This window comes from Adiantum capillus-veneris, unplaced genomic scaffold, assembly GCF_014529385.1.
Source record: "Adiantum capillus-veneris isolate H3 unplaced genomic scaffold, ASM1452938v2 Hic_scaffold_325, whole genome shotgun sequence".
Lineage (NCBI taxonomy): Eukaryota > Viridiplantae > Streptophyta > Polypodiopsida > Polypodiales > Pteridaceae > Adiantum > Adiantum capillus-veneris.
In genome coordinates, this window is record NW_028221436.1 from 4,338,117 (window position 1) to 4,360,714 (window position 22,598).

General features: G+C 42.1%; 1 protein-coding gene and 2 pseudogenes across 1 annotated transcript; 2 read left to right on the forward strand and 1 right to left on the reverse strand.

Moving 5' to 3' along the window:
- The first annotated feature begins 4,901 nt into the window (after positions 1-4,901).
- LOC147417129 (uncharacterized) lies at positions 4,902-5,972 on the forward strand (annotated as a pseudogene).
- Position 5,973: 1 nt separating this feature from the next.
- Positions 5,974-6,950, forward strand: LOC147417130 (putative pre-mRNA-splicing factor ATP-dependent RNA helicase DEAH5 pseudogene; annotated as a pseudogene).
- Positions 6,951-9,744: 2,794 nt separating this feature from the next.
- On the reverse strand, positions 9,745-10,892 carry LOC147417131 (uncharacterized). Its single transcript, XM_086507864.1, has 3 exons — positions 10,793-10,892; positions 10,460-10,581; positions 9,745-10,266 (listed from the first exon to the last, which is right to left on the reverse strand). The coding sequence occupies exons 1-3, from the start codon at positions 10,890-10,892 to the stop codon at positions 10,165-10,167; spliced, it is 324 nt and encodes a 107-aa protein (XP_086363990.1). The 3' UTR covers positions 9,745-10,164.
- Positions 10,893-22,598: the final 11,706 nt, after the last annotated feature.

Here is a 22,598-nt window from a genome sequence, read left to right on the forward strand (position 1 = left end):
TTGGCTTTCGTGCGTGAACTTCCCCATTGTGGATCCCTTTACCGCTCCTTAATAAATGTGGGTGTTACTTAGTGCTGACGGCATGACAATAAACATGCTAGCTTGAATGTACTCTTTGATTTTTGTGCAAATTAATCATTTATGCACAATAGCTTTCATAACTGCATTTAATGTAATGTAATTTGGAGAGTGTTTGAATATAACCACAAACCCACTTAGGGGTGAGGTTGTTTCCTAAAACTTGTAAAGATATCCTCACATAATTATTAATTTGTGTTATGTTCTATACCAAAATAAAAAACTTGCACTAATATATAATTAATTTGTGGATTTAAGTTTTCACAGATTTGAAATGTTGTAAACACACTAAAAATAGTAAATACATGTGAATGAATATAGTAAAAATAATAAATACATTAGAATAAAATTCCCAAGCAAAGATTTTCTCATGGCCAAGGTCTAATGTATGTGATTTGATAGATTTAGTTGGTAGGGTGCCTCATGTGCTCGGGCAATTAAACTCAGAGTATTAACCTATTTAATGCCGTTAAATTTAGAGTTGTCAAACTCAGAGTATTAACCTATTTAATGCCGTTAAATTTTTTTGCATGCTTTATGCTTGTGCATGGTTGAAAAACTAATTGTCCACCAACTAGCATAAAAAAGCATTGATCTTGACATCCTCATTGTATAATGCCTCGATGCAGTGTTCGGGAAAAATGTGTCTCAGCTTAATATCGTGCCATTTTCAATTTCAATAATGCCGGTTGATGGCAAGGGGAAAAGGAAAAATTCTGGCCCAAAATAGAGAAAAATAGTGTAAAACCCCAAAAAATACCACTAATTTTCTAAAACTTCATCTTGGCAAACTCAAGGAAAGGAAATTTGTATGTTTGGAAAAATGATTTTTCCCGAACACTGCTTCAATATGGATTGAATGCTACAACTTACACATTCAACATTGCACACGATGCTTCTGACTACAATCAAACATGAAAATGCCTCTGTACAAAGAGGCAAAGGCATCTAGTAAAACATTGTAGTCTTGTCTCTAATGTAGATTGAACTCTGCAACTTGGCACCCTCATTGTACACGTTGTACATGATGCCTTGACTCCAATTAAACTCAGTTTAGCTTCACATAAGCCTTTTCTGTTTGTGGACTAGAAGCTAAAAAAATGTTATGTCTTTGCTTCCTAATAAATTTGAGAACGTCCTAGTAGTATTTGTGAGCGATCAATTAATAAGTTTCAACTACAACTAGATAAATTAGTGAGCTTCAATTACATCCATGATGGCCAGTAAATGTCTAGGCGATGGCACTAGAGATTTGGGGCGTGTGACCCTCATGAGAAGTTTTGGACAAATTCTCGCAATAATTCCTACAATGTGACTTACCTCAACATCATGAGCTTCGGTGAGGGATCGAGGCACTGCATACCTAGCTTAATACGATTGGGGACAGGGGACAGGGGACCGTTGGCCTGTTTTGGGGGGGGGGGGTCCCCGACCTCCCTACCCCCAATCGTACCTAGCTAGGTATGCAGTGCCTCTCGAGCAGAAGCTCATGACGTTGTGCATTGTATGAAAAACATTGTAAAAGACTCCGTTTTCCTACATATGAAAATTTATGAATCTTCTTGTGCCTTGGTTTGGGAAGGTTGTCATACATCATTTAACTAATCATTGTCCCCTAATACCCTAATTGGTCATACCCACAGCTAGGAAACAACTGAAGTAGGAGAGTTGTTCTTCCGTAATTATATCACAAGAAGATTTAAATATTTTCTCATGTAGGAAAACGGTCTTTCTCACTGTTTTTCATACAATGCATAACATCATGAGCTTTTGCTCAAGAGGCACCGCATACATACCCTCGTCACTATATGGCACGGTTCTAGGCCAGAGGGGATCTAGGGCCCAAGTTTGAGGACGTGAGGTGGCTTTAATCTCGGCCGTCGGATCACGCAGTGAACTGGGGGTGAACTAGGGGTGAACTCGGGGCAAAAATGGCGCCCCAAGTTCACTCCTAGTTCACCCCCGCCTAGTTCACCCCTAGTTCACCTGCCTCGCGGGGCGTGGGTCGAACCTCGAACGTCTCGGTTGTCACACAAATGCTCTATCACCACGCTAGCGCGCGTCGATGTCCATGTTGGCATGACACATGATCACACCCTAGTTTAAGCACCCCTAGTTCACCCACCCCTAGCTTATCCGCCCCTAGTTCACCCTCAGTTCACCCCTAGTTCACTCATCCCCAGTTCACCCCTAGTTTACTTTATGATCAGACGGCGGAGATTAAAGCTGCCTCGCGCCTTCAAATTTGAGCCCTAGATCATAAAGCTTCAATGTGTCTCTGCGTGCCTCCAAAAGTTGTATCATCAATGGCTAGCCTTCGGTCTAAAGAAGCTTCAAAAACATGGAAAACGAGAACCCAGCATGCAAAGTTCCCGCATTAGTGTGGTAATGTCCTCATCCACCTTGAGAGAGATACTTCCCAATTGAGTCATCAAACTCTAAATATAATTAGTATGAGATGCTAGAGGAATTTGATGCTCTTTCAAGCTTGGAGAACTCAATTCTAGTCTTATATAGAAGAGTCATAAATATAGTTTCTTTTGGAGGGGTAGCCCTCAATTGGTGTTCTCTCTCTCTCTCTCTCTCTCTCTCTCTCTCTCTCTTATCAATACATGCATGCAGATGTGATTCATCTAGAAATTGTTATGTAAATCTTGCATGTCGCTAGATCGTGAATGGGTGCCACAAGAGTTCACCAAAGGTGCTTGGGTATACATGCAACCATTTATGATAGTCCCTACCATGTCAACTAGTGGAAATTTAAACCACCATTAGAGGGGAGGCTTCATGGTTCCAAGAATTTCAAGGACAAGGGGATTGTAGCTATTGTTTTCTCAATCTCAAAAGGATGCATTGCAACAACCTACTCGAAAGGCATTTCCACCACATTGAATACCTTCCTGGCAATGAGGGGTTTCTTTTGGTGTCACAAGGGTCTTTCATACCTACAATTGTGTTTCTACTTGCTTGTGTAGTCATTTTTTTCATCTAGATTGGTGGTGAAAGAGCAACCACTTCATAGCCTTGAGAACATTCAAAGCACTACATACAGATTTTAGAGCGATAGTTTTCTTTCACTCACCCGCATATGTCATCCCCACTACTACATATAATTATGGTAGACTTGAACCTATCCAAGTCTTGTCTTTGTTAAGTGTGGAGTGGCATGAGCCAGAATTGCAGTCGGTAGCATCTTTGAAGCAAAAGATGGTATGAGATGTCCAAAGCTCCTTGAAATATGATAAGAGCTTCTTGATTTGTAACCTTGACTTGGTGCTTTCCTATTCATTGTTTTGTGCATGTGCTAAAAAAAACTTGCTTCTTTTGAAACTACCACAACGTTTATGTGCAAGAATGTGCACTACAAGGACTCAAGGAGGCTATGAGACTACAAGGACTCAAGGAGGCTATGAGGAGAGAAGAGGCTAGCCCTTTTTTGGAAAGAGGGACGTTATAAAAGGTAGCCACCTACCTCTTTTTCACCTACACTTCTTTTGAGCTCATTTAGTGCTTGCTTTTACACACTCTGAACATGGCCACATCCGTAGCCTTTGCAAGCGTCTCTCCACTCACACCCACCCCTCTATCACAATGCACCCTCTTCCTAAACACATTGAGAATGGTGTGTGTGTGTGTGTGTGTGGGGGGGGGGGGGGGGGGGGGGGGGTTTTAGTGTATGGGTGGTAATGCTTTCTTCACTTGTGTCCCTGAACTTGGCTCTATCATTGACCTCAAGAGCAACAAATTTCTCAAAATTGTGGCATGCACGGAGGAGCACATCTTCAAGTATGTGGTAGCTATTCCACCACACACAAGGATTTGGGTGTCATAGAATTTTTAAGTTTTATTCACCAAGGATATTGCCCATATTCAAAGAGAATAACTTGCTTTCAAGAAATTTCTGGTGAGATGGGTACTTCTTTGATGAGCGGATTCAAGTGGTGGTAGCATTGAAGAAGCATGAAGACATATTGGGGCCATGAAGAACCTCTTACAACATGTCTGGCCGAGAGATTTTGGTGTTAAGCCATCATGTCCCCCCCCCCCCCCCCCCAAAAAAAAAAAAACCATCTCACACCAAGACTAACATGAATGCCTAACTGTGTGAGTTTTGGAAAATGAAATTGCACTATAAACGGGCACTAATCGTTTACATCATGTAAGGGTACAAAACATAGGGCGGTCAATCACAAAGAAGATGCAACTTATAATTGCTCAAACCCTTGCCTCGATCTACATGCCATATTTGTCCCCTCAGGCTGGATAGTCACTCTCTTGGCATGGATGGACAAAAATTTAGTATCCTCTAGTAGACCTATAGGTGTGCGTTAGTAGGTTACTATGCAGCATCTAAATTAATGGCTTGTATGCAATCTTCTATGTCATAGCTATGCAACAAATGGAGCTTGATGCCTCTCCATGATCCAATGTTCTTACTTCCTTCGCAATGTTAGACAATCACGCACTCTCCATGGCGAACTAACAAGCAAACCCCATGTGGTATCTAGTTGAATGCCTCCTTTAAAATATTTGGACTACACAACACCCCCATCATGATGGGTATTTTTAAAATGCACCCTGTAGCTCGGCAATGGGAGTTCTCCATGCCCTAGGTGCTGAAATTTTTGAGTGATCCATATTTTTCAATAAAAAATGCTCGATGCACAAATAAGATACAATGTGACCATAATCAAGAAATGAATAATACTTTTAAAGCATGTAATGTGTGTTGTTACTCACCATGTAAAGTGTGATGTTGCTCTCCTCCCAAGATAGAGTGAATGCCTTTCTGAACTCCATGAGCACTGGAAATATTGTTTATAATGCTCCTTTGTGGTGCTAATAAGAAAGCCATCTTTTTGTCAAGGGTTGGCCATAATTGCTTGTGTTGGTTTGCAAGCTTGGCATTTGCAAAGCTTCCTAAGCACTTCATTAAAAGTTTGCTCACTAGCATTTATGTTGTTCTTCCTCCTAAAAGCTAAAAGTAAGCATTCAGATTCAGCCTTCTTTGGGCTTTCTGACCCTCGTGACAGAGGGAGGATCAAACATTTGTAAAACGAGCTTGGAGCATGAGGCTAAGATGAAAGAAGAGGAACAACACAGAAGTAGTGGTGATGGTAGACATGATAGCAAAAGTGAATGTGATAGTCAACACGATGGCAAAAATCACAGAAGAGATAATGATGAAGATTACAGTAGACATGATCAACATGAAAATGGAGATCGCGATGGACATGATCTAGATGAGATAAGGTACGAAAGACAAAGAGACCATGATAGAGAGGATGAATAAAGAAGGGATCATAGCCACCAGGATGGTGATCGAAGGACTCAAGAGATCATGATGATCGCAAGGATAGATACAAGCAATGACAATGATGATAAACGCAGCGACCGGATCATGAGGGATCAAGATGATAGAAACCCTAGCTCTTCAAAAGGGCATCAACCACAAGAACTTAAGCTATGCAATGTTTACTGAGGTAGGGTTTCAAATGTCATGGAATACGGCTACTTTATGTAGCTTCTAGGCTTTTGTGATCAAAAGGAATGGATTGTGCATGTGTTGCAAATTACCACAAATATGATCAAGAGGTATGGGTTAAGGTTGTTTCCATGATGGGAATAAAATTAGCCCTTCCATGAGGGAGGTGCACCAAAAGATAGGGCAAGATATTCTAATGATGAAAAGAAGCTCTTTGGATGAGGAATCTAATCCCTCTTGTATGATTCAGCCTTCAACATGATCAAAGGGCTTTTTGGGATTATCATCACAGATTAGAATGAAAATGGCCCTTCTAGGCAACCACTAAAGAGAACGAGTTTTGCTTGAGAGATGAGAAGCTAAGCAACTACTAGTGTCAGGGGTCTTGGATGTGAGGTATTACCCCAGTTGGAGCAGTCCATGAGAACCAGGTTTAAGTTGTGATTGGAGAAACCAATTCAAAGAAAACAATAGAGACTACACAATATCTAGCAAAAGCAGGGGTGCACAACAAAACGAAAGATTGGCTGCACACAATCTCAAAGAGTGGCCACAATGTCTGTGGTCAAGAGGGTTTCAAAAGAATTTGGGTGCATCCTTGTTCAAGAACGGGCCCCGAGACAGTAATCAAGTATATGACAGATGGAATACTTCTCAGAATATTGCTCGTGGATAGCCAACTCTTCGCGCATTTTGTCATCATGCTTGATGAAGCACATGAAAGGACAATACACACTGATGGACTCTATGGGCTGCCGAAGGACCTAGTAACATGGCATAAAGGTTTGCGTCCTTTAGTCACCTCAGCTACACTTGGATGCTGAGAAGATTTCTGGGCACTTTTCTAGATGTTGCACCTATTACTATTACGCGGATACATTTAATTGAGCCAGAAGGTGATATCCTTCTCTTTTCAACTGAAGAGGACAAGAAGAAGTATAGTGTACCAGATTTTGTATGAGAGAATAAAGGGGTTGGGTCCCAATGTTCCAGAGTTGCTTATACTCCCAGTTTATAGTGCCTTTCCTAGTGAAATATAGACGAGAACTTTTTGATCGAGCACCAACAAGGAAAGTGTGGCTCCAACCAACATTGGAAAGGCATTTTTAATCATCAATGGAATCTAATGTCCCTTTTAGATCCAGGTTTTGCTAAGCCAAATGTCTATAATCCCAAGCTTGGGTTAGATTCACTTCTCATTATACCCATTTCTCAAGCCTCTACAAAGCAAAGCCCCAAGCAGGCAGAACAAGTCCAGGAAAGTGTTGTCTCTTGTACGCTGAGAGCATGCACAAGAATGAAATAAGATGTTACAACGAACTGTGCCTGAAATTCAAAGAATAAATCTGGCAATACAACTTTGCATCTGAAGGCTGTGTATTACTGATTCATTGACTTTCAATTTTTTTGGATCTACGGCCTCCACAGTCTACATGCTCTAATATCGGCTATGGAACAACTCTATACTTTAGGTGCCTATGTGTCATCGCAGATTGGTCCACAACAGATGTGCCGACCTCTTGCCCTTTGTGCTACAACATGCTTCAACTCTATTCATGATAAAATTTGTAAATCGACAATGGGAGCTTCTACAAATTGACAGACAAAACCCTATGTCAACAAGTTGTAAAGGTTCGTTATTTGGATTCATATGCATTTGCTTGGATCACACAACCAAACTACGGGGCAAAGGCACAACTTGTGTTTCTTGTAATTTCCAAGGAGACACAGTGCCGACCCTCCACCATAGTTATGTATGGCCACTTCTGTTTTGCATGACTTCACTATATGGTCTTTAGTTTGCGTCATTTCCTCATTGCATGCATGAAGAGACGTTTAACTAGTCACAAGGTTTTTTGTAGTTTGAAAAACAATGTTCTTTGCCTTGCACTGTCGTACAGGATGCCTACTCAATTACCAAGTCAATATTTCAATTAAGTTTTCTCCATTTCTCTAAGCAAGACTAGTTTTTCCTAATGTATTGCTATAATGGATTTGGAGAAGATATTGTCAAAGTGGATGCTACTATTGTGGAAGTGTAAATTGAGAGAAGTCTTTTCCAAGTTGTGGAGCTTCTTCGAAAAGGAGGGGAAGGCTATCGTTTTGATATGATCATAGGTGTAGGCGCTTTTATGTTGAGCTTTTGGGCTATGTTTATGAGTGAAGTGGGCTTGTCAAATTGCTTTTGAAGCGACGACTGCCCTCCAATCTTTGAGGGACTCTATATTAGTGTTTGGTTTTCATGAAGTTTCTTGATGCTATTGTTAAATGCTCTACTTCTTAGTTGTGTGCAAGACATGAAGAAGATTGCATTCAAGCTGTTGTTGAGGTGGAGCCTCGAGAGGATCTCATGAAACTGTCAAATAGGAATTTCAGCATTTGTCTCCTAAATGTATCAGCATGGGAATAATCCTGAATCACCCAAATCATTAGGGCTCACAATAGTTGATATCCTAAGAATAAAAAAGTAATCTAGGCAAGACTTCACTAGCTTGATCCCGAGATATGAATATAAATCAACACATGACCACTAGCTTGATCCGCAGATATGACAAACGTTACATGAATAATCTTAACCTTCTTGCTCAGATGAGAGGCATGGGGAGGACTTCTGACTTCTTACAAACTTACACTTCGGTGGTAATGTAGGCTCTCCTCTTCCCTCCTTGAAGGTGTCTCTTGGTTATTGCAAGTCCTCTTCTCCACCCTCTTCTTCTTGACACATTTTTGAAAGATTGCACAAACTCGTACTATGGCTGCTCATAATTTCACAAGCCCAATTATGATTTATGTTCACCGCTATCATTAGTTCAAAAAACAGAAGTTGGCTTACCCTACTTCGGCTCTATGCGAAGGAATTATAGCAAAACAAGCTTCTGTTCACCTTCTTCTTGAGCTCAACTTCGCAATTCCTTCTTCAGTATGTGTCCTTTCTTGCTCTATAAAGCAAACAAAGGATATGCACACAAAGCAAGTCCAACTACTTGGCACACACCTTCTCTTGACTATTCAATTTATTATGAGCAGAGACTAAGAGAGTTGGGTGCTTAAGAGACTAGAGAAGCGAAGCGAGCTTCTACATGTGAACTAGTAGTAGTAGTAGGAAAGCACACAGATGCCTTGAGCAGTAGATAACATTGTTCGTCTGTGCTGGGTGATTCCCTTTTCTCCTATCAATGGTAATGCCTTACTGCTTCAGGAAAAACGTGGTTCTCAATGGTGGCACTCGCACTATGTTCCGTTGTTACTCGGACGCTTATGTTTCAGGCATAGTAGTCCTTCAGCGCATGTTCGCTCTGGTATGATTTCAATAAAGTGTTGATATTGAGAGAGAGGAGAGAGAGAGAGAGAGAGAGAGAGGAGAGAAGAGAGAGAGAGAGAGAGAGAGAGAGAGAGAGAGAGAGAGAGAGAGAGAGAGGAGAAGAGAGAGAGAGAGAGAGAGAGAGAGAGAGAGAGAGAGAGAGAGAGAATGAAATGAAATGTAATATTAACGTCTTCAAAAGGCCAAAATGACCTATGAGACCAAAAGGTTACATATGGTGAATCTAATCACAAAAAGTACAAAGAATTGAAAAGAAAATAGTGGGTAGGGGTGGGGTGAAAGCTTGATACAAAGGGAATAGAAAGGGTGAGCTGATACAATGGAGTTCTCTGACAGTCGAAGCATCATATAAATATACATCAGTATCCAAAAGGCTATAGAGATTCAATGTCCTCCAACGTAGGCACTCTGTCTTCAAATGAAATAAAATGAAATGAAATGATATATTAACGTCTTCAAAAGGCCAAAATGACCTATGAGACAAGATCGTTTCAATGTAATGTGGATCTGATACAAAGTCAGAATAACAAAATGAAATGACAAAATGATGAAATATAAATACTATGAAAAAGAGAGTCTTAACGTCGTAGGAAACTATTCCGAGAGACCTTGAAGATCTAAGGGGACAAGTCTGACAGCATTCCAACAAAATACAAAAATCACGATCTATCATTAACCAAATCATTAAGATTGCAACAGAACTATCTAAACTGGTCTAATAACACTTTTCTCTAGTCAAAATGACATAAAGTGAAGCTTTAAGCACTCAAAATTGAAGATATAGCTCGTAGACACTTAGTCATGAATCATCAAAGAACTTGCAATGCTTACACACACAGAGAGAGAGCGCAATACATAGTTTTGTCTGGCTAGCAGAGAAATGATCTACAGAGGAACATGGTCAGAAGGTTTCACAGTAAGGATTACATGATACTAAATCAAATTGTAAAGCTTCAAAACTTGACATTGCGCACCCTAAGTTCATTCCAAAAAAGGCTGAAGATACTGACTTTACACTCAATGAGTACAGGCAAGATATTACGAGCAAAAATTGACTGACGGTTGAGAGAATCGACCACTGGTCCTTCCTAGTCATACAAATGATACTGGAAGAGGCCAGCAACGGGAAGTCTGTGTTTGCACTAATATATGCAACAGCCCACTCCAGGCACTAATATATACAACAGCCCACTCCAGGTTAAATTAGCTGGCTCGATCATAATATTCCTCAGCCCCTTCACAACTATCAGCCATGCTATTAAGGCCATAATCATACGCCTCATGTTCTGGAGGTCTGAAAGGCCTCTATGACAGCTTGTGCTCTTTCTTCTATCTCCTTCAGATACTCTAACACAACCCGTTGTTGGTATGATCCACTCTCCTGCATAACAAACATAAAATGCACAAGAAATGGGTTTACTGCCAAGTGATGAATGTATTCAACTGAGTAAACATTTTACGCATCATCACAATAGGATGGAATCATGTTCAAGTCTCTGGGATGCACAACCCGTGCTGTGTGAATCCATTCAAAAATATGTCTTGATTTCTTATGAAACGTAGAGAAAACTCACCGTGCGCATGTCAACTCGCTCCACCCTCTTTTTCATGACCTTGAACAGCTCTTCTAGCTCAATCTGGCCACCTCCATAGACAAGGCCACTCCTTATCAAACCTTCCCAGCTCTCCTCATCAGCTGAAAAAGAGACAGTTTATTACTCTTTGAACATCAATATGAAATTCTAGAACGTCTTCTATTTTGGTTCACTGATACTACTAATCCTTGACCAGAAACAATACTAAAATGAACCCCTGCAGAGGGGAGAGTTCAAGAGACAGGGTGCCTTCAAACTAGAGCACTAGGCAAGTCGAGTTAAAAGGGCCCGAGGTTATGCCAAGGTGACAACCTCTGGCCTCTCTACTTTGTGTTTGGTAAAAATCCCTGCGATGTGCAACAGAGGGCCATAAGCTATACGGAGAGAAAATAGGAACCCACCCACACCCCATTCCATGACAGCCAGCCTTAGAGAGAGGACTGTTGTTAGAGGCTTGGACACTCCAAGCGAGAAATCAATAGCAGCACACGATTAGAAATTGCAAAATCGTTGAACTTTGAGAGAGAGAGAGAGAGAGAGAGAGAGAGAGAGAGAGAGAGAGAGAGAGAGAGAGAGAGAGAGAGAGAGAGAGAGAGAGAGAGAGAGAGAGAGAGAGAGAGAGAGAGAGAGAGAGAGAGAGAGAGAGAGAGAGAGAGAGAGAGAGAGAGAGAGAGAGAGAGAGAGAGAGAGAGAGTCGAGACAACACGGCGGAGTTCTGCACCCAAATGCACTAGCCCCAAAGGTTGGCACCCAGAGATATTTCTTTATTATTATGCATGCAAAGTACAACTCTCTGAGGGTTCTTTGCTCTCAGACTCTACGTCGAAAAGCTTTGCAGAGTGAGGCCCCAAGGTCTATTATAAGTAGTAAAAGGGTTGCCCAAAAGCATCAGATCCAAAAGCACTTTCCCCAAAAGCGTCTGCTACCAAAAGCTCATGCAAAATTGCCATCCATACAGATGTGCCATGTGGCAGCCAGTGCGATTTACAGAAATCAGCCTAGAGTGCAAGCTTTTGATACTTTTGGGTTTAGGCCTCACGGCCGGTGCTCCATAAGTTCTTGTTGTCGAAGGTGGCAGCGAAAGATGCAATGAAGAACAGAACAGGCTCATGAACCGGTGGGTACCTCGACTCCGATCTAGAACGCCTGCACTGCCAAACACATGAACAAGGCACACCTGTGGAGAAGAGAGATCACTGAGGTAGAGAGAGACAAGAAAATTGAGAATGAGAGAGAAATGAAATGAAATGTTATATTAACGTCTTCAAAAGGCCAAAATGATCTATGAGACCAAACTGTTACAAAATTGTGAATCTGATACCATGTCTGGGTACAAAAAGAAGAGGAAGAGAGAGAGAGAGAGAGAGAGAGAGAGAGAGAGAGAGAGAGAGAGAGAGAGAGAGAGAGAGGAGAGAGAGAGAGAGAGAGGAGAGAGAGAGAGAGAGAGAGAGAGAGAGAGAGAGAGAGAGAGATCTGGGAAAGGCTCTCCATGTTGATAACAATCTGCTCATACAAGTGACCAAGGGGGGTAGAACTGACATGCAGAATGGATAGACCCGAGAGGACACACAACTGCGACTGCGACTACGACTGCTACTGCACACAAGACCACTGCCACGGTCTCAACATGTGCATCACCTCTGACATGCTCTAAGATCATAGATTTGGTGCATCTCCTCCTGGCTAGATCAAGATAAGGATCTAGATCTCGGACGAAATCCCTTCACTGCATGATCACAAGGCCTGCGGAAGGCCGCGGTGAGAAACCACTACACCGTAGAGGTGATAGCCAAGCAATGCATCTGCTGCACATCATCATGGTAGCTGCCCTTTGCATAGGCCAAAAACACTGACCTGCTGCATGCCAAAAAATGCTAGGCTGCACCTGCTGAAAACGCAAGCAAATGAACCTCCTCCAGGCTGGTTGCACAAGGGAAGGGGCTGCCCTCAGGGGCGCCCGCCTAGGATGGACCCTCTGCCAAAAACGCTGGGCTGCCCCTCTGGGACACCCAAATGGAGGGTCTGTACTGCATGACCAAAGGGTGTCCCCCCCTGCCCACATATATAGGACCAGCCCAAGGGCTGCCGACCCAGGGATCAGCCCTCCACGACCTGCCATAAAAAGGCCTCATGCTGGGTTAAATAGCAAAGGAGGGACTGAATGCCTCTAGGGTCCTGGGAAGTCAATGGACTGCAAAGGGGGTGAATACTCTCCGGCAGAAGGAGCCTACTTGGCTATGGAACTGAGCCAAAACCCGAGCTAAACATGGCTAGACACGACCCGACATCAGAGACCTACCTCACACTGGCGGGCACAGCCACAAAGCAGCCCCCACTCCCTAATCTTCTCCTGGGAGATACCAGAGCTACCACGAGACAGGAAAATGAACTCTAACAACCCCTCTCAGATCCTGGACAGGAACGAGTCCAAGGGGCTAGAGTGAGCAATCTCCAATTGTAAAGAGAGGGTTTCGTGGACGAGGATATCTGCTATAAGAACTCTAAGGTCGAACCAATACACGACCGTTGTATCATCCAACCACTACCCCCAAAAGACATCCAAGAAAAATAATGTTGTCCGCTAAAAGTAAATCTAGCTCTATCAAGAATCTCCTCAAGCCAACCGACTCACAAGTCGCACAACCAGCATTTGCAGAAGGTACTGCTGTTGACCGCTCCAAGAGTATGCATCCGAACTGAGGGTAAAAGGTATAAAAAGACTAGTTCTTCACCCTTTTGCGCCCCAATGCTCCTAGTGGAGAAAAGGATGGCTCATGGCGCATGTGTATTGATTACCGTGGGTTGAATAAGAATACCATCAAGAATAGGTTTCCTATTCCTCGAATTGATGATATTCTCGATTGTTTAGAGGGTGCTGCAATTTTCAGCAGGATAGACCTTAAGAGTGGGTACCATCAGATTCCTATAAGGCCAGAGGATATGCACAAGACTGCGTTTAGAACGACATTTGGTCTTTATGAGTTCCTAGTGATGCTGTTTGGGCTAAGAAATGCGCCTGTCACGTTCAACAGAATGATGGACCGGATTTTCCGCTCGCATCAACAGTTTGTTGGGACGTTCTTCGATGACATGATAGTCTATTTGAAGAATGAAGAGGAGCATAGGCATCACTTGACCATTGTGTTCAAAGAGCTGTGCAGTTACAGGCTACTTGTCAATCCTAAGAAAAGTGAATTCTTCTTAGAAGAGATCCACTATCTTGGCCACATAGTCTCAAAGGATGGTGTCAGAATGGATCCCGCAAAGGTTGAAGCTATTAAGACATGGCGAGACTTGAAGACTGTGCACGACGTTAGAAGCTTCTTGGGATTGTGTTCCTACTATAGAAGGTTTATCAGGAATTTTGCAAAGAAAGCATCAGCTCTTCACGCTTTGCAAAAGAAAGAGGTCACTTTCAGATGGACCGAAAAAGAGATTTCAGCTTTTAGTCTCTTAAGGGAGAAGTTAACTTCATATCCAGTAATTGTTTTGCCAGATCTCAGGAAGTCATTTGTGGCCCAGTGTGACGCGTGTGGCAGTAGCATTGGTGCAATGCTAATGCAAGATGGATGAGTAGTAGCTTATGAAAGCCGAATTTAGCAAGGTCCAGAGAAGACTATGCAAGTCTATGAGAAAGAGCTCTTGGCGGTAGTTCATGCTCTCTCTAGCTGCAAGCACTATCTCTTAGGTGGTGATTTTGTTGTCCAAAGAGACCATCAGACCTTGCGATAGTTCTTGACGCAGTCAAAGTTATCTGAAAAGCATATGAGTTGGGCAAACATTCTTTCTATGTTCCACTTCCAGATTATGCACGTGGAAGGCAAGAAGAATGTTGTGGCTGATGCATTATCAAGGAAGCCACAAATTTCAGCTGTGTCAATTTCTTATCATCATGAGCTTGATGACATAAAGGAACAGTATGCTACAGATTAAGATTTTGCAAGGATTTTTGAACAGTTGCAAGGAGGGCAACATCTTGAGCACTACCTCCTCAGAGATGATTTTATGATGATGCATGGCAAACTTTGTGTCACTAGGCCATTTCGACATAAAGTCATGGAAGAGAGTCATGTCCCACCATATGTAGGGCTCGTGGTATTGATGTGACAGTTAAAGAGGTAGACATTCTTCTATTGGCCTACCTTGAGGAGAGATGTGGATGCCTTCTCGAGAGGATTGTTTGAGAACATGGGCACTACGTTCACGTTCTTGTCTTCGTTTCATCCACAAACTGATGGACAATCAGAAGAGGTTGATTCTACTAAGCAAAAGGTTACCTATAAAGTTGTGCAATTTGCTGGATCAATTTCCCCCTCAGATGGATTCAAATTCTGGTGGAATTTGGTATGGAGATAGGGAAAGCTGTGATTTACAAGCACAAATCATCTAGAATCGAGGCAATAACAGATATCAGTCAAAGGATGTGCCCAAAAGTGGTTCAAAAAAACCAATATGGTCAAGACGGAAAAAACATGGCTATAAACTAGGAAATTGAGTAAACTAAGGAAAAACATGTACAAATCTGAAAATATTTCACCAGTGTGCTAGGAAGACCTATAGGAGCATGTGTGCACAAGGCTATATCAAAATCCTTCCCAACATGGACCGCAATCCATATACCTTTTTGCCCAACCAAAGGAAAATTTATACCATTTGGCCCAGTATGTTCAAAAAAGTCAAGCCATGAAGTTTCAAGCCATTTGGATTCCAAAATCCATATCAAAATGCCAAATTTCTCTAAGTCTGAAGAATATTTCCAAAAATTAGCCTACTTAACAAATCAATGATCCAAATCCCAAAATTCTTGGACTAAGGCACCATCTTGATGAACCCTACTAGATGGTATCATCAGATCTTCAATATGTTGCGATCCATGTTCCTCAAACCCTAAAACCAAAGGAATTTGCACAGTAGCACTTCATATGCCCAGGAATAACCTCCCCTAGTTGGATTTTGGAAATGCTTCCCAACATGGATTGCGATCCATGTACCTTTTTGCCAAAATTTATATTTTACCCTACGCCCTTGTGCCTATAGTAATCCTAGATGCACTGGTGAAATTTAGTCAAATTTGGGGTAGTTTTGACCAAGTTATGCTCATTTTTAATTTATGGCCAAAGTTTGCATTTTCTTCAACTTTTCAACAGTTTTGATCAACTGCTAAACCCTGTTTCCAAATTAAAACTGACCACAAGATGCCTCAAAAGAAAGCATAAAGGGAGTGGGAAACAACACCATATGAGATAGCCGATATATCCTCGAATGAGAAGACCCATATCACAGAATAGGTGCTCAAAGCAATACCGGCTAACATATTCGTCGGAAGATTTCAAGCCGCGGACGGAGAGATAGTGAAGACCACCATCTTCCCAAGGGAAATGTGGACACTACACCAAAAGCCACAAGTGCAAGCAGGGGGAAGGTGCCTATAGTTGGGGAACGGACTTCAGAAGAACTCATGAACTCATAAGCTCGATTCAGTACAATGGGGAAACCACCCTGATTGACAAACATCGAGCAACAGTCAAGGTTAAGATCACAATAGAAACAATCAATGAAGCCCTCCATCTGCAGCAAGGGATGCAAAATCTATTGCAAAAAACAAAAGCAATAGACAACAACAAAGACTTCCTGAAGCAAAGAGGACACAAGCTAGCATATCAAGGATCTACTCAAAAACCAAATTGATGTTGCCCCTCATATCGCAACACTTCAAAGTACAGAAGCCACCAAGATACTTGGAACCACTATTGTACATGGCAGTGGTAATGGCAATGGGCTTCACAGAAGGAAGAGTGGTCAGCTGCGACTTTGGAAATTACCTCCTCAACAACATCGTTGAAGCAAATCTTAAGGGGAGCCAAAAGAGAAAAACCTACATGAACGCTGGACCAGTGCTGACACAAATAGCCTACCAGGCATTGGGGATAATTAATGATTTACCACTTGCAGAAGAGTATATAGATTGGATACACAATGTAAAAGAGCAATAAAAACGGTGGCCGGATCATCCACAAGGCCAAAACCAGAAGTTAAACAAACAAGGCAAAGCGCCACAAGAACGGACACTGAGAGTGAAAAGACAAAGTCGCATGCTCCAAGTAGCGGGGAAGCTGGGTCTCAACAAAGAGTTACCCCTTCGGAATACCAGTCTTCAGAAGAGGAGCATGGGAGTGAGTTCTCCCTCAGTTATACAAGATTGAAGAAGAGAACAGGCCATATGGCGGAGGCCATCCCAATTACCCAAGCCAAGAGAAAAATGGAGGAAGCGCATGCGTTGAGAAAAAGAATCTGTCAGCAGAAGCACGAAGAGAAACTAAGTAAAGGAACAGAAGCGGACGATAAAAAGGAGGAAGAAGAAAAAGAAGAAGATGTTCCATTACTACGTAGGCAAAGATCAGCTTTGGAAAGGATGAAACAACAAAATAGATAGGAAGCGGAAAAGAATCTAAATATTGCCAATACCATGTGGCAACGGATTCAGAATGAGCTCAAACGAAAGATGGAGCAAAGAGAAAGAGAAGAGGCAAATCGGACATGCATCGATGATCTTGAACCATCTGACGAATCGAGTAAGACCAAGGAAAAATATGATAACCAATAAGAGAAGAGAGAGCAGGACACGCTCGACCAGTAGGGTCAGAGATTTGAATCTCCAAAGGACAAAGATATACCTTTGAAGGATGGAGCAACAAAAGGAGAAGAAGCTATAGACCTCCCTGAATAAGGACCAGAGAAGGTGTTATTGAAAGAAAAGACAGATCAAGCAACAAAGACAGCACAACCAAAGACTACTACAATTTCATTGCTATTGAAGTACTGAAAATGAAAGAAAAAATGACTGAAGAGGCTGGGACATCAAAAAAGGGCCAAGGAAGCCAACAAAAACCAAGATCACCTCGTTCACAAGTGGTAGTAGAGAAGGGAACAGAAATGATCAAATCATTCGACATTGATGCTTATTTAGAGCAAATCAAGCTCCAGTTCCAATGCCAAAGAGCTCTCTACAACTTGCGCAAGCTAGAGCTAGAAGATACCAAAAAGGAGGCTTCTAAAGTAGCTAAAAACACTCTGCAGTTAAAAGACAAAATAGAGGAGCTGCAAAAAGTTCAGCTACAACTCCAAGCAGAGTTGCAAAGAGAACAGGAAAATGCTACCTATTACTACAAAGAAGTCCAATAATTTAATGAGGCCAACTCTACTCAGCAAATTGAGCAGCAACGACTAGAGGAGGAGCTATCCAGAGAAAGAGAGCAGAGTGAAAAGCTACAAGAGTCTTATGTGGTGGTGAGCAAGACGCTGAGCCAGCTTTTAGCCCTACAAGAAACTCCAACCTACTCAACCATGATTGCTAAATCAACCTCGCTAAACAAAGAGGTTCAAGATCTAAAAGAGGTCCTTGCCCAAGAAAAGTATGACAGACAAATCATGGCAGCAGGACATAAAGCACTCCAAAAAGCCAAATACCAGGAAATTGAGGAAGCAGTTGGCAGAGGCACGGGGGGACTTGGAGACTCCAAGAGAAACACAAGCAAAGCCTCAACAAATAGCCCCAGTGGAAATTGAGCAAACAGGAGGATTTGAGCGATCCACTCTTGAAGCTCACCACATAGATGTGCCAACGACAAGCACATGCAAAACAACGTAGGAATGTGAAGATCCAGACAACATCCATCTCGGATTCGGCCAAGGAAGAAATTCAACGCTGGATCTCAGAAGTCAAAGACCCCTCGCACAAAGAATATCTGCAGTATGGATTGAAAGTACTTGAATTGGCTGCCCTGCTCATGATCACTCCAGATGAGGTGATAAAAAACCTCGGGCATGAGATAATTGGCCTGTCACTGATGCAGTAGGAGGCTAGATTATGGAAACAAAGAATGCTACCTAACCTTGAACCAAACAGTAGAGGGGATTATAGAGATGTTCTTCTCACAACAATAGCAATACAAATTCAGACTATCATTGACAATCCACTCCTCTGGCAAAAGAAATGGTTTGAGCAGCGACCAATAGACGAAACATACTACAAGAATGCTTCGCAACACCTCAGGATTGACCCAACTTATTGTCCCATCAACAGACAACGATCTTGGGACAGTTTTTACTCTTGGCAAAGCGGTATTGAACTACCCAGCTATAACAAAGCCAATCAATAACAACTCCCCCATCAGAGAAGTATATGGTTCAGACGCTCAGAGGGGTCATAAACATGATGAAGGAGATCCCCAATCTCGCATGCCAAATGCTCATGAAAATTTCCAAGATGCTAATCACCTGCATAATAGCTTTCAATGATATAGAGGCAGTAGAGCATCCCTGGCAGATTTTTGTGGAAGGCACAAGAGGGCTCTGTTGGAATATGGAGACGAAAATCCCAAGCAAAAACATCATCATGGGATTCTATACAAGAGTCACGTTCTGGCCCTCCCACTACATGTAGACTTTTGAGGAGGTGTTCACGATCGGGTTCTTTGAGGTAGACTCCTCCATATTCAATCCCATGACCAAAGATCTGCCAGCCCGACATGTAGCATATCAGAGCACTCTCAGCAATTATCCTTTCAAAGAGCTGGCAGCAAAAGTGGAGATCAAGGCAAGAGCGCAAAAGTTCAGACACTCACTGCAATGCTAGAGAAAAGACGGTAGAGGACACTCAGAGACAGATTGCATGAGGACGTGCAATAAATAGGAAGGGGGGAATGTTTGGTGGACACAGTGGACTAACACATAAAAAGCGGATGTACACCAAACCTTGTAGTACTCACTCATTTTTTCAAAACAAGTGATGTAATTCAGCTAATGAGGATTCGTAATTGTAATATATTTTGTCATGCCCTCTTAGCCTCTTTGAGTCTACACCCCTTGTAAGTGGACGAATGGCCGCGGAAAATTCCCTTAGCTCTTAAGTCAAAACCCTTAGTTTTGAGAAAACACAGGACCATTAGGTGGGAAGAGTTTGAACGTTCACTGTGAGAAGCCTCTTGCTACTACAAATTATAATCCATTTTTCTCCTGGACTCGTAATCAGAATTCATTTCCAAATACACATTGTGTTCCTTGTCTCTTGCTCTACAATTTGAGTGAACCATTCTCAATTCTGATGGGGCTCACGATGCATTGTTTGTGAGCTAAATGCATTGATTTGAGGTCTTAAATGGTTGTTTTTTGATGTTTTGACCACGGATAAGTGTTTCTATGCTTAGGGGGGACCTTTTCGTATATTTTGTTTTAGTTTTTTGCACATTTTTTGTGATGGACCGTGATTTATGTGCCTTCCCAGATGGTTGTAGAACTTGGTAAGATTGTGTCCCTAGGCGTTGTAATACCTCTCCTTAAGTTTCGTTGCATTTCGAATTCGTTTGGATGTCGAAAAGGCGTGATGACCTAGAGCGGTGAGATTGGACGCAGAATGATTCTCTGACTATGAAGAGGTTGATTTCCTTTTGTCGTAGTATGAGTAGCCCTCTGAGTTCACTTTGGTGAGATTAACACTCTCATCAAGTCTCCGTCCCCATCCCTAGTCACTTCCTTGCATATTGACATTATGTTAGTACAAAAAAGCTATGTTGCCGTCGACGTTCATCGCGGTGACCCGCTAACAAATGCTCATCTTTGTTGACAAGATCCTCCACAATCAACATAGAGACCTCACAAAAAGGCAACTCCAAAGGAACATAACTAATCAAAGGCCTTACCCTAGCAAACTCCACACTTTGCACACTTGGCACCATCCTTACTGGTCTACAGAACACCCTACTGCTACAACATGCATACAATCTATAGGCTTGAACAAGCCTAACTCCAGCTTTATTTTCACTTTCTTGCTCTTCACCCTGACAACTTTGATAGCCTTGGCATAGCTTCTTAGTTCTTCTCATAACCAACCTTCTCTTGAACACAAGGATGCATGCAAACTAGGAATTTTCTAGCTTGAAACAATCTGCATTGACCACTTGGGTAACATACACCATATCCTTCTAGCTTGTTTCAAACTTACCCACAAAAGCATCAAAATTTTCACTTACTTCTTGTCATAGCCCTTTGATCTTTGCATCCACTTCAGCAGTCAATACCACTTTGCAAAAGTTGTGTAGAAATTGATCTCAAAAAAGCAATCCAATATTGCTTATCTGTACCTTCTAGACCATCAAAACATGCCTTTGCTTTACCTTGCAATACCAATGGCACCGTTTTCACCTTCTCTTCATCAATTCTTCATCACTCACATTTGCAGTGACATCATGAACAACTTGAAAGTCTATCGCCATTGTCCACATCTTCAACACCGTTGAAAATTGGACCAACACTTTGCCACATCTTTGATCACAAACTCAACACCGGGGATCAATCAACGTGCTCCTCCATGGGGGACACTAGAAGATGGAAAGGAAGAAAGGGGTACACATACAACACACAACATATTGTCTCTCTATAGCCCATGATACACACAAACCCCCAAATCCACTGGGATTCACCTTCAAAATCCTCACAATCTCAGCTACACACACCCTTCTCGGTGTACCAATGCATACAGAAGACTTTTTAAAAAGTTGAAGCACATTCCACACCCACACAACCCTTGTTCCACACCACCTAGCACACATAATCCTCTCTTTCTCTCTCAGTTTGCATACACGGACCTCAGTTTGGGGTTGCACCCAACCACGTCGCAACTGGCAACAAAAGAAAAGAAACAACAAAAACGGGAAAGGGGAACGGGGAACCAACGCAAGAAATGGGGCAATGACAAGCTTTACATTTCACAAAACCTCTATACAATAGCACCATCATGCTGAGAAGGGCACAATCCTCCTGTGCCACTTCTTCTTCACCTTCAAAAGGCTCCCCAAGCCTTGGATTTGAAATGGCAGCTTCCCAAAAGACCCGACTTCAAAAAGCCTCCTTTAATTTTACAAAAAAATCTCTTATATGGAGTCCTCTCTTCAAAAAAAAAAGAAAAGGGTTTTGATTGGCTCCTGTAGCTCGTTTTTGACATTTGACCCACATTACATGCACTCGTCCTTGCATTTTCAGTATGCTTGATAGGATGGTGACACCTCATCAAGTCTCTAGCTCCCACTCGCATGTGAAGCACCTCAAAGGACCCACTTTGGTTGTAACGGTGCCATGAAAACCCTAAGGGAGCCTCTTATATCTCAATAAAAGGACTGGGCTGTGTGTGAGCGCCCCCCCTGCATTCTCGCAAGAACACCACCTATTAGCATGCCACATCATCATCACCCTCATGCGAGCGGCATCGCCAACCATTGGCCACGACCTCCCATCACCGTAGGTTCTCAATCATCACCAAAATCCCTTTTTTGAATCAAGTTACTAAATTGGGGAATTAACTGGGGTTTGCCAGGCTTTAATTAAGTCATGTATGAACTAGAAGTAGTATAATGATTTACAAAATGCACAAAAGATAACAGTGGCAAGTTGCAACTTTGATCACCTTGATACAGGAAAGAGTCACCAACAAAGAAGAGCACACACAAGTGGTAGACAAACCAACCTCCACAGGGTTACATATCTTGTCCTTGATAAAGCAAATCGAATGCTGGACATGGGTCTTGAACCTCAAATCAAAAAAATTATCTCCTAGATTCGGCTTGACAGACAAACTTTGCATTGGAGTGCAACTTGGCCTAAAGAAGTTGAAGGTTTATCCATACAATTTCTACAGAATCCTTACAAAGTTGTCATTGGTTCACAAGATCTAAAAGCTAATCATTCAATTCTACAAATTGTAAAGGTTGTTTCTGACAATGAGAAAGACACAAAATTGACATACATTTGTCATAACTTATGATTTTCTTGAATCATGTGAAGAATATGTACGTCGGATTGGACAAACAAGACGAGCTCATGCAAAGGCTATAGCCTATACTTTCTTTACATCAGCAAAACAACAACAAAGACCGCACTGACATCGACAACTAGGTCATGTCAGGGATGACATGAAATTGGAGGGGGGGAGTGTTGACCATTGGGTCAACAACACAACATAGCTCAACAAGGCCTTATTTTCTGAGAGTTATGGAATGCTGAGGATTATGGTTATAAACATCATTTGTAATAAGTAGCTAGTCTAGTTGTAGAAGCCGGGGTGGAA